Below are 13792 nucleotides of genomic sequence, written 5' to 3' on the forward strand. Positions count from 1 at the left end.
GCTTGGATATCCACTGCTTTTACCATGTCTCAGTAACTGCACACATCTGCATTCACCAGTGTGAGGAGAGCTTGGATATCCACTGCTTTTACCATGTCTCAGTAACTGCACACATCTGCATTCACCAGTGTAAGGAGAGCTTGGATATCCACTACTTATACCACGTCTCAGTAACTGCACACATCTGCATTCACCAGTGTGAGGAGAGCTTGGAAACTGCGAAGTTTCTTGTTAAAACATTTGGCATTGAGCAGTAACACCTTCAGATTGCCTTTGGTTCACTTTGCTATGTCAGTTTGGCAGTGCCTAAACAAGGCACTATGGGGGAGAACAATGTTTTAGCTGATATTTGAAAGCCTAGAGGGGACAGGTGCAGACCATTCTTAGCAATGCACATCTCATCTGTCGAGCATGTCCTCTGATGCTGACAAATGTTGCACCCCTTTGGAATGACACCAGAAACATTAAAGTTGATCATCTTCTGTTTGTATTGTGACATCATTCTTAGTGAAGGTAGAATTCTACTCAGTGCTAGGATCATACCAGCCTGAGACACATAGTTCAAGAGCTCCACACCACAGGTCATTTACACCCAAATGGACCACAACTGAGTTGTACTGGTACTTATGGTCCAATGACCTGGATGTGTGCATGATCTGGTGGATCTTGGCCTCTGCTGCTAAAACAAAGTGAAAACTTTAATTCCTACTTCATCAGTAACTACATATTTAAAAAAAAGATTTAAAAGACCAGCGTCAAGAAAAATAACGTGTTATAATATCCAATAATATTCTAGGAATATATAAGTAAATACAAACAACAAATAAACAAATAAATTCATTCATGCTATTAAACGGGAATCAAATAATATGGGTCAGAAAATAGAATCTTTAACCATATTATTAGAGAATATTACATAATAAACAATACCATTTAAAAAAAATAAACTTAGGAAATCGTTTTAGAAGAATTATTCATGTATATATATGATGTGTATCTTAATCTTGGCCTCTGACAGACAACTGACTGTGACTTTCTCTTTGCTCAGCCTGCTGAGTGGGATATCTGTGTGTCACAAAATGGAGTCTCCTATGACTAAAATATGGGGCTGTACGTTGGCTTGCTTTAAGAGCTGTGAGGCTGAAAATTTGTGAAACGTGTCTGTATTTGTTGTAGTGGGTGTTATTTTGGTCGAGCACTTTTGCAGGTTTAATTTCTGGGTGGTCTTTGAGGTTCATGAAGATTGCTTTTAAGTGTCTCAGTATATATGGGTGTCTGTATCTGAGCCATACTGCATGTGGTGGGTACAGTGTGTGTATTTCTGACAGCCCGGTTGGTACTATGAGTGCTTGTATGTGACAGCTTTGCCTCCAGTTATGTTGTATAAATACATCTGTCACATACTTTATCAGTTTGTTTGAGAATAGTGTGAATGGGAGTATCTATTCTGAAGCACCCGAGCACTGCTTGTACCTGCACAAACCACTTGCTCTTGCACAAGCGAATAAGAGGGAGGTCTGATGGGTAACTGTATTAGGAAAAATATCAGGTCAAGCAGCCTGCATCTGTACTGGGCACTGTGACCAGTGTTGCATAAATGCACCAAATTAACAGAGACAAAACAGAGTAAAAAAAGCAAATACCCTGTGACCAATCAAGCAGTCTTACTTAAAGCCTTCCTGTGTGGTCCCCAGCTCAGCCAGACCAGGCCACCTTCTACTCCCAGCAGAAAAGTCCCAGGGATTCTTAAAGAGTCAGATGAGTGATTCATTGTTCTTCCTGGACTAAATATGCTTTTACAACTAGATGGGCTGCAAAATATGCTTTACTGACTTAGGTAGATACATACTGGTCAAAGTTTAAAATATCATCTACTGCTTCCCCCAGTTCTTTAATGATAAAATCATGGCTTCATGATTTCCCCATTTTATTTTGTAATCATAGCTTATGTCTTTTTTGCCAAGTCTCGTGCTATCACACTGAATGATTTTAATGGTGGGGTCAGTACTACTGTAGAATGTGTGCATGCTTTACATATCATTTTGGAGAACCTCAGCATCTTTTCTTGAACTACATCACATAGTTTGCAATGTACAGCACATTTGTTTTCTGCAGGTGTACAATGCTACATGGAGATCTTTTAATTTAGGGACCCCCAGTGATGGCAAAGATTCACTCCTACTACAGGATTCCACCCTGTAGCTCTGTCCCAAGGATGGTTTAGCTGGAAGAGGTTGATCAGTGAGTCCTCTCCTAGCTAACTCTTTCCAGCCTGGTGCTACACTCATGTTAGCACCCAGTCTGTCAAAGAGACATGTAGAGTAGCAGCTGTGCATTAATATTTGGTGTCTTTTCTTTTAGTTAAGTCAGTGCAGAACAAATATCAGTTAAAAATGATTCTGCTGGGAGACAGATAGCTACCATTTACAAAACACAGGCAAATAGATGCTCTCTCTCTTTCTTTTTCTGTCTCTCAAACACACACACACACACACACACACACACACACACACACACACACACACACACACACACACACACACACACATGCTCTTACTTACTCTCAGTAAAAAATTTATAAGTATCTTTAAAATAAGGATTTACATAATGCTTTATTGTAGCCTATGTATTCCACTACCAAACTGTATGAATATATATGCTTTTTTAATTACATTTGCACTGGTATTTTATTTGATGTTATTTAACTCTCTGGAGCTTTTCTTCCCAGGTCTCTGCTGAAAATGGGTATTTATTACCCAGTCAGACTTTCCCAGTAAACAAATGTCAATAAATAAGTCCAATGTCTGTATCCTATAAATAATAGTCAGTTCCAAGTTTCAGATGTTTATAAAGACTTTCTTCAGGATTGTCAGGTGATCTCTGCAAGATCCTCATCTATAATTTTATTATACTTTTATCAATGTATTAATTTACGTTTATATTACACAGTCTTTTGCAATGTGTGAAATGCATTTATATGTGATAGTTCTTCAGACCTATGACTCTGTACTAATCTGACTACCGTGAGTATCCCCAGTGCTTCCTGAAATGCATTATATTGAATACTGTAAGCATAAAGAGTAAGAATGTCTGGTTTGGTAAAACAAAATAATTTTTCACATGTTATCTCAACCTTTCAGCTCATTCAGTTGAATAAATTGCTTTAACAGAAGACAATACAAGTGTTAGTTAACAGTTTAGCTAGGTACTAGAACCATACTTCTCAGATGTCCAGAATTTTGTATAATGTCCCTGATATTGCCTCACATTTTTTTCTCTCCCTTGTAAACATTTTAATATTCTGGTAAATCAGTTAGGATTATAGTCAATCAGTAATGTCACACATTACAGGTTCCTACTTATGGTTCAAAGAATGCATGTTGATGCAAAACCTGTTGTTCTATTAACTTTTTAACTGAATTACATTAATATCCAGGCTAAACCTGCAATTGCTCATGTTATCAGTGCTCTACCCAGGTAAATGAAATGTAAATTGTGTTTGTGTCTTTCGGCTTTTCCCAGTTAGGGGTTGCCACAGCGGAACTCCAGTCCGCTAATGATTGGCAGTAGATTTTTACGTGCTGGCTTGCCGGACCTAACGCACAACCTTCAACGAAGGAACACCCATTCACGCATGTCAACACAGAAGACGCTCTAACTGAGAATCGAATGGGCAATGTCTAACTGTAAGGCGACAACACTACCGCAGCACCACCACCGCAGTAGGTAAATGAAATGTAAATAAAATATAAAATAAAATATACTTATGCATATTTAAAAACTGTCCCTGATTTTATCCTTTTGTCCCTCATTATTTTGACTTTGCCAGAATTCTTAATGTTAAAAGCTGAGAAGTATGATTATAAATGGTTTTATTACCAGATCGTAGCTGTGTATTAGTAAAAGCTTTTGCACACATTCACTGACCTGGAGAAGCATCACTGTGTCTGTCATGCAGAGATTCATTGTCTTATACTGTTACTTGGCAAGTGGCAATGTGACACATGGTGACATGCTGACCCATACGTACCACACTTCTGTCATGCAGGATCGTGGGAGAATTGCTCTCCTGATGGTGCTGCTCTTCACTCAGTCTCTGGTCCTTCCTGCTGTTCACGGTTCCTTCCAACAGATCGTAGACACGATCAATGACACCTAAGTCACGGATAAGCTGCTCCCGCTGCAGTAAACCATGAAGGCGTTCTGCTTCTTCTGCTTCGGTATAACTAGTTGGTTCATCTGTCTGGGGAGAGGCCACTGGTGGAGAAGGTTGCTTTAAAAACAATAAACAATGAATATGTTATTATAAATGACAAGCATGGCAATCATACATTTTTAAAGGTACCAAATTATAGGTTACTGAGAAAAGAATTCTCAGTTAAAAATGGAGATTAATTCAATGCATTATCAGAATATGTTAAGGATTTAAAACAGAAATCTTGAACAGGTAAAATGAATTCAAAATTAAGTTTAATACAGTTAGACAGTTTACCAGACCACTCTTGGCCAGTACAAAACACAGTCTAGTAATAGGTTAAATATTCTCTGCTATCACAGATTTAAATAACATTACTGGAAATACCTAACTAAATTAAAAGCCAAGGCCATTGAATTCTATCAGTAGCATATGGCTGGCTTTTAATGTGCCACATGATACTTTTAAATATATTTAAAGTTTTTGAATGCAGTTAGTTTTATCTTAAAAAAGCAGTTTGTAATATTCTGAGAAATGTAAGCTGGTATTCCAAACACAAGATATTTTCAACATGTCAGGCATGATGATGCATTTCTTTGCATTCGGTTTGAGACCATGACTAAGATACCAGCTGTTGGTCTGCATAAGACCCTCCTGAAATATACTGACATAATTTGGGGATTCAATAATTGCACCCAGTTTGCAGTTATCTGCAAACTTGGTCAGCCACAGCCCCTTCGTTTTGGCCTGAACTTCTGAGAAGTATATACCAAACAGTAGGGGGCCTGGCATTGACCCTTGTGGCACACCGCTGATGACAGGTTTGCTGGTTAATGTGAAGACACCAACTGTGATAATCTGTGACCAGTCTGTGAGCCAGATGGCAACCCATCTTACAACAAAGGGGTTTACATTCAGTTTGTTAAGTTTATCGGTAATGCCTGAGTCTGATATTGTGTCAAAGGCCTTTGCCAAGTAGAGGTATGCTGTGTGCACAGATCTGCCCTGGTCACATTTTTGAAGAAATTCATCAGGTTTAACAGGCAGGATCTGCCCTTGACGAAGCCAAATTGGGTTGGATGCAGGGATTTGAGGTTGCCTATGTCTTTATTTATGAGGTCCATGATGATACATTCCATGAGTTCACAGATGAGGCTGGTCAGAGTTATGGGTCTATAATTCCCTGGGTCTGTCGCTAAACCAGATCTGCCCTGGTCACATTTTTGAAGAAATCCATCAGGTTTAACAGGCAGGATCTGCCCTTGACGAAGCCAAATTGGGTTGGATGTAGGGATTTGAGGTTGCCTATGTCTTTATTTATGAGGTCCATGATGATACATTCCATGAGTTCACAGATGAGGCTGGTCAGAGTTATGGGTCTATAATTCCCTGGGTCTGTCGCTAAACCACCTTTGTGGAGAGGAATAACTGTCGCTGCTCTCCATTCTGCAGGAACACAGCCTGTGGTTAGGCTGTGATTGAACAGGGTACTTAATAGTGATTTTTTAGTTTGTTTAGAAGACAGCCTGGGATGCCATCTGGTCCCATAGAGGCTGACCTGCTCTTTGGATATGTATGGCGGGGATTGTTGGGGCCAAGGTTTGTGATAAGTTTGGAGGGGATAAGGGAGTGAAATTTTTGACAAATCTGTCTGCTAATAGGTTTGCTATCACTGTAGGATCAGTGTGTGTGATACCTTTAGCTTCTAGTTTGGCACATGCTTGGGTCCTACCTTTTAGGCTACATACGTAGCTGTAAAAGACCTTATGGTTGTCCTTGGCAGTGATTGCTAAATTTTTCTCAAAGTTACAACAACTCCAAATAAAAACAACACCAGTATCTAGGATTAATGGTTCATCTAATATTAACTAGTACACCACAAAAAATAAAAAAGATATAAATGAACCAAAACACGGTCAGGATAATGACGTTTATTCGGTTAGAGCTTTCACGGGTATTCAACCCGCTTCTTCAGACCACATAGAGTAAATGCAAAAAACACTCTTTATATAAAATAGTTTAAACTTCAAATACCAATAAAAGTTACATGCCATTTACTACAACTGCAATATAAAATGTTACATTGTATGCTAATGAGTATGCTCAAACTTGTTTTAAGGGCATATACACTTTAAAACACGCTACATGTTTAGCTGTTTAGATATAACTTTTTGACATTTTTATTTTTACGTTAGGTCTTAGGATTTTTAGCTGTAAATAGCACGGTATGTGGCTTTATGCTATGTTTATTTGTATGGTGTATAACATGATTTATTATGGCATATAACAACTTGCAGACCTGATAGGTTACATGAAGATATGCTCACAAGTGTATGTGAGAGTGTTTTAAAGTGCATATATGCCTTTAATACAAGTTTGAGTATGCTCATTAGGATACAGTGTAACATTTTACTTTGCAATTATAGTAACTGACATGTTTCTGTTATAGATCAAGTTGGCATGCATGATAGTCAGAGCAAAATGGAGGGTGCCCATAACTTTACCATATCTGATGACGTAGGAAATGTCAACCAAGTTCAACCAGTTGTGAAACCTAAAATTCCATCTCATCTTCTTCACCCATCTAAGGAATAGGTTTTTATGAAGTTACCTTTACCAATCAATCAGAGAGCTATCAGGAGACAGAGTCAATCCAGAAGTCAAGGGAGAGTCAAAAGGAAATATACACCCGACAGTGGGCAGAATCAGAGCATCAAAAAGATGTGGAAGTCAGTAAACAGTCGTTAGTATGGAACATCTCAAGAAATACTTTATCTCCACATAAGATTTCACTGTTGGAGAAAGGACTCTCATATATAGCATACCTGCTAGCCTTATGGAAATGGTTATTGATTTAAAGATTTTTCTCTGAAATGTAATGCTGAAAATTAATTATGAAGAAAAAGGTACTGTTAATGTATATAGAAAACCAAGCAATATAATACCTGTTATGCATCCATTATTGGAGGATTTTAGTAAATTGTGTATTAATGATCTATATGAAATGTTTAACAAGGACAAAATGGGTAAGAAATATTGTAACATCACTGTTCAGGAGATACAGGCATTAAGAAGCTTACAGGCTGATGGCAATATTACAATTAAACTTGCGGTTAAGGGGGGACCTACAGTAGTTATGGATATTGAATACTATAATAAGCTAATGGAAGGAATGTTAGAAGATGTCACTGTATATTGGTAATTGCCATTTTGGATACATATAGGATGAAATCTATGACTGATAAGTTCTTAAATTAACTATTATTTAACAGAGTCATTACAGATGAACTCTGTAATTATTTAATAGTAGAACATCTGGTTATACCAGCTATACAAGGCATTCCAAAGATACATAAAAAATCCAACTAGATCCCCTCTGAGACCTATAGTTGCAGATACAGGCTGGTTAACAGAGTCCTTCTCTATTTTTATTGAGAAACACTTATGTCCAGTATTAAATAACATCCAAATTTTATGGGATACACAAAACTTACTACAGGATCTTTATGCATTTATATCCTCAGGAGAGTGTAGGTGCACATTTCGTTTAGTCACTATGAACATTCAATCGCTATTCTCAGTGATACCTAATAAAGATGGTATACAAGTAATTAAAACCTACTTAATAACCGTAGTAATTTTAATTCCAAAATTATACATCTCATATGTGAGTTCATGAATATTGCCTTGTCCAATAATGTGTTTGAATTTAACAAAAAATATTATTTGTAATTAGACAGCATGGCTATGGCACATCTTGTGGCAGTAGCTACACCAATATGGTCATGGCAGGTTGGGAGAATCAATACACACAGGGAAATACAGTTTATATATACTGTTCTACCATCATTTTGTGGATGACATTTTCTTGTTGTGGACAGGTCGTTTACATGATCTTAATGATTTTATCATATATATATATATATATATATATATATATATATATATATATATATATAAGAAACTACCACATTTCTAAAATTTGATGTAAAGAGTTCAGATACACATAATTTTTGGATGTGCAAGTCATTAAAACGCCAGAGAGATCTATTACTACGGAAATGTACCTTAAATCTTGCCATCGTAATACAATATTACATAGGAGGAATATGCATCCTGTACATACATCCTCTAATACTGTAAAAGGTCAAGCAATCAGGGTGTGCAGGTTCAGTGCAGATGACAAGAACGATTATGATGAGTTATCACACTTAAGTAAAAATTTTGTTTCAAGATGCTATGATAACTCAGAGGCGGCACATCTATTGAATGAAGTTGTCCCCTTGAGACAAACAAGAGGGAGACCATATTTCTCTGAGTTATCTAACTCAGTCTATAACAATATTAATAGTTGCAAAGGTCCAACCAGTTAAAATTTTCTATGTTTTACACTTGTAATGTTAAACAAATTACCCAGGTTATACATAAAAATTGGGATAGATTAACCACAGATGAAAGAATTAAGCACGCAGTAGGTGAAAAAAAATATCCTTTTGATATAACAATAAGAAATCTGTAAAGAGAATGTTATGTAGTCACAGAGAAAATAGAGACCAGCATCTGGAACTTACAGAAAAAATTGCATAACCTTATGATGATTGTAACTTTGTAACTTTATTGATAACCAGTGGCCAATTTATACATCCTGTGACAGGTAAAAAATATGTTTTAATGTAGAGAGCAAGTGTAATAGTATTAATATGATTTATCTGGCCCAGTGTATTATTTGTAAATCATTATATGTGGGCAAAAGTAATAGATGCCTCAAGGACAGGATTACAGAACATCTTTATAAGATTAGAAGTTTGTGCCACACCAATGCCTTGGCTAAACATGTTATGACAACATCAAAAGAACATACATTTAAATTTGTGATGATTGAAGCAATTTATGTGAGCCAACAATTAGGTGATAGTAGAAATATAACAGAATGGAATGAGACAAAATGGATCATTAGATTACATGCAGATGGTGATAAGGGATTGAATGGGAGTGTTCAGTTAAAACCAGCACTGAAAGCTAGACGGCTACTTAAGTGATTTAGTATGGTCTACATCCTTCAGTACTAAATTATTTTTGATAAGGGTTATGTCAGGTTAATTAACATTTAAAAAAAACATTTATATATTACCAATCTCCTGGGTTTTCTGTGGGTCTTTGACAGATTTTTTAATATGAAGGGAACAGGATGTTTTCTCACATTATGCATAGAAATATAAGCTGACATGTGACTGTCAGTAAGGCAGTGAATGGTATGTAATATTGCTACCTACTTTGAAGTCTAGCTGCATATGTTTTTTGAATGCATATGGTGTATATCTCCCATCCGGTCATATACAGGAATGTTTATATTAGGCTATTACTGTTACCTTAATTCATTATAAATACTCTAGTTCTCAATTAAAGATAATTATTTGATAATGGCTATATACTATGTTTTGGGTTACTGTAAGACATCTATACCTCCCCTCGCTTTTATTAGTTCATCAATAACGGAACATTACTCAGCTTAATAGTTTATATTAAGTCCATGTGCAACTAACAGTGGGTAAAACTGCCTTCCAGTTTATAGCCTACTACAGACCACCCTCCCAAATCCAAGAACCCCACTCGGCCTTCCTGAGAACACTGGAAAATATGAAGGTCTCTCCAAACACCATTATATTGGGCGACTTCAACTACCCAAATATAGACTGGGAGCATTACTCTAGCTCCAACACCCTAGCCCAAAGGTTCCTAGAATGCATAAACTCAAATGCTATGGAACAACTTGTTACCGCTCCTACAAGAGGGGAAAACATACTGGACCTGATCATCACCAACATGGGGACGCTATGCTCCAGACCAGAAGTGTATCCCTCACTGGTAAGATTAGACCATAAACTGATCTCACTGGATAGTCACATCCCGACCCCACTCCCTGCCCAGAAAACCACAGTGAAAAACTTCTCTAAAGCAAATTTCACACTCCTCAAAACCGAGGTGGAATCCTTCAAAGCCCCCATGCCTGTGGAAAATATGGCCCAGACCGCAGAATCCTTTATAAATGCGTTCTATGAACACCTTCAGGAATGCATGGATCATGCAATCCCAAATAAAACCAAGACCCAATTCGCCAAAGGCAGACGTCCTGTCTGGTGGACCCCAGCCATAAACAAACTATACAATAGAAGGAGGAAGCTACTACATGATAGAGCAAAATCCCAGGAAGGGAAGACATCTCTGATCAGTATTAGCAAAAAACTAAGGGCACTCATAAAATCGTCTAAGGCCAGCTTCGAGAGAAAAATTGCACAGGACACTAAGGATAATCACAAGGCTTTCTTTAGTTATGTTAGGAACCTGGGTGGGAATTCCCAGATATGCTCAGAATTAGTCCAAAATGACAGAAAATACACTGAACCCACAGACATTGCCAACATCCTAGCTGACAGGTTCAGCGCAAACCTCCCCTCCCACCAAAGGGCAAATATCTATCCCAGCAGAGTGCTGCCCCCCTGACATCTCAGATGCTCAGGTAAGAGCTGCCCTCTCCAAAGCAAAAAACACAGCATGAATGGGACCAGACAGTGTCCCGGGCTGCGCCTACATGAACTAGTCAAACTACATTGACGAAAGCGCTTAATTTTTTATGTATTACAGTGGAAATAAAGAGGTGCTTTGGACTCGCAACATTAGTGCATTCCTTTTTCTTGTATATGTTTTTAAGCACTAATTTACCACCATTCATCCTGGATGATTAGCTGTCCTACATAAACTCCAAGGAGAGCTAAACCCAAACATAAAACTACTGTTCAATCTCAGCCTTACTACAGGATATGTACCCAAAGAGTGGCGTACAGCAACAGTGGTCCCTCTCCACAAAGGTGGTGCCTCAACGGACCCTGGAAACTATCGCCCCATAAGCCTGACTAGCTTGGTCTGCAAAGCTATGGAAAGGATCATTATGGACCTCATAAATAAAGATATTTGGGACCTACAGACACTGGATCCTACCCAGTTCAGTTTTGTTAAGGGCAGATCCTGCCTCTTAAACCTGGTCGACTTCTTTGAAACAGTCACCAAGGCCATTGACGAAGGGAAGGTGGTCCACACAGCCTACCTGGACCTTGCAAAAGCCTTTGATACAATACCCCACTCGGGTATTATAGATAAGCTCACCAGCTTAAATATAAACCCCTATGTCACTAGATGGGTTGCAAACTGGCTCAAGGACAGAACCCACATGGTTAGAATTGCTGGAGCCATGTCAGACTCCAAACCAGTTACAAGTGGCATCCCACAAGGCTCAGTCCTGGGACCTCTCTTGTTCAGTATATATTTTTCAGAGATACAGGCCAACACAGAAGGACTGTGGCTGACCAAGTTCACAGATGACTGCAAACTGGGCGCCATAATCGACTCTCCAGCCGACACAAGCATCCTCCAAAAGAGCCTTATAGAAACAGACAACTGGTGCCAGAGCCATGGCCTCAAGCTAAACGCCAAAAAGTGTATAGTCATCCCCTTTGGCAAAAACAAAGTGCCCACAAATTACCACATAGGTGGTAATCCGTTAAGTACAGAAGAAGTAATTAGGGACCTGGGGACCCAAGTTGATAGCAATCTCTCATTTGACAACCACGTGGCCAAAGTGGTTAGAAAAACATTTTATATAGCCCACTTAATCATGAAGGGTTTCACATCTAGATTAGGGGAGATCATCGTGCCTCTTTACTCATCCCTCATCAGGCCCATAATTGAGTACAATGCCCCTTTTGGGATGTACCTTACCAAACACTTGCAGCAACTGGAAAGACCCCAAAAGTACCTCACCAAGAGGATCAAAGGGCTCAAACAGATGCCATATGCTGCCCAGTTAAAGAAACTCCAGCTCTACTCAGTGGCATACCACCTGCTCAGAGGCGACCTGTGCCTGATGTATAAAGCCATGTCCAACCCGGAATTCAGGGACATGCTGCACCTCAAAAAATCCAAATCCCATCGAGCTACATGCTCGAGAGACTTGAACCTCAGCACTGAAATAAATAGGACATGCTGGAGGGACAGAGGCTCCCTTCACTCTGGAATAAAATCCCAGTCCAGGTTAGGCAGAGTCCCTCATTGACTTTCTTCAAGAGGAATCTTGATGAGTGGATGGGAGATCGTAGGTTTACCCCGGGTATCACTTCTGTGTCACTGTTAGACAGAGGCACAGTATACTAACCTCGAAAAAGGGCATAGCAAAATTAATTTAAAATGGGTGGCGAAAGCCGAACTTACTGTGGCTAGGCTTATAAATGCCCTAGGGCAGATAGCCTAGTATGAACCTATGAACCTATATAGATAAATATATGGTTAGTAGATTAATTTACTATGCTTTTTTTTTTCATTATAGAATATTAAATATTTCAACAATATTTCTGCAAGGCTAATATGCTTAGTTTAGTACAGCACTTTTTAAGTTGAACAGGTTAGATACATTAAGTTGTTAAATGTTATCTTTAAATATATTTATGTGTTAGAAAATAAAAATGAATGTCTTTGTCTTTCGACTTTTCCTGGTTAGGGGTTGACACAGCAGATCACCGGTCTGCAGATTGGTTGGCAGTGGAGTTTTTATGGTGTCGACTTGCCAGCCCAGCACCCAACCTTCACAGAAGGCACACACATGCACCTACCTGCATGTCTTTAAAACTCACTCAATCACAGAGAGGAAATGCAGACTCTGCACAGAAGGCGCTCCAGCCAAGAAGCGGACCAGAGAACTTCTTGCCGTGAGGTGACAACGCTAACTACTGTACAACCATGGCCGGCAGAAAATAAGAATGCATGTTACATTATAATAAGTTTTTTAGCTTTTAAGAAGGGGAAACACATATTATTTATTACGTTTAGATGTTATTTTTTGACATTTTTATTTTTGCATTAGGTCTTAGGATTTTTAGCTATAAATAGTTCAATATGTGCCTTTATACTATGTTTATTTGTATGCTGTATAACATGATTCATTATGGTATATAAGAACTTGTAGACCTGATAGGCTACGTAAACATATGCTTGTAAGTTCATACAAGCATATTTCAAAGTATATATGCCTTAAATACAAGTTTGAGCATGTTCATTAGGATACAATGTGACATTTTACATTGCAGCTGTAGTAACTGATGCATAAATTTTATTGCTGTTTGAAATTTAAACTATTTTATATAAAGAGGTTTTTTTTTTTGCATTTACTCTGTTTGGTCTGAAGAAGCGGGTTGAATACCCGTGAATGGGCTACCCAAATAAACGTTATTATCCTGACTGTGTCTCCGTCCGTTTATACCTTTTTCATTTTCTCAAAGTTACCCCTAGAGGCTGAGACTGAGGAGAGTGCATTTCCATTGTTGGGGCCTCACCTTAGTTTTCTTAGACATCAACATTTTGTGTTTGTTGTAAAGTTTACTGATGCTGGATGTCCACCGGGGTGGCTTGCTTTTAATAGGGGCTCTGGCTTTGATTATGTCTGGAATAGCTGAATCTATACACTTATACAAGTGATTGTACAGGGCTTTAGTGTAAGATTTGGTTCATAGGTTCATAGGTTCATAGGTTTATACTAGGCTATCTGCCCTA

The 13792-nt window shown here is 38.3% G+C and overlaps 1 protein-coding gene across 1 annotated transcript in view; it reads right to left on the bottom strand.

Moving 5' to 3' along the window:
• Positions 1-13792, bottom strand: part of TTLL6 (tubulin tyrosine ligase like 6) — a 1150444-nt gene that overhangs the window by 228693 nt on the left and 907959 nt on the right. Inside the window, exon 10 of the mRNA XM_044055332.1 lies at positions 4031-4273. Coding sequence (XP_043911267.1) covers positions 4031-4273 — 243 coding nt within the window. The remainder of the gene's footprint in view (positions 1-4030; positions 4274-13792) is intronic.

Source organism: Protopterus annectens, chromosome 13.part0, assembly GCF_019279795.1.
Source record: "Protopterus annectens isolate FY-2018-M chromosome 13.part0, PAN1.0, whole genome shotgun sequence".
Lineage (NCBI taxonomy): Eukaryota > Metazoa > Chordata > Ceratodontiformes > Protopteridae > Protopterus > Protopterus annectens.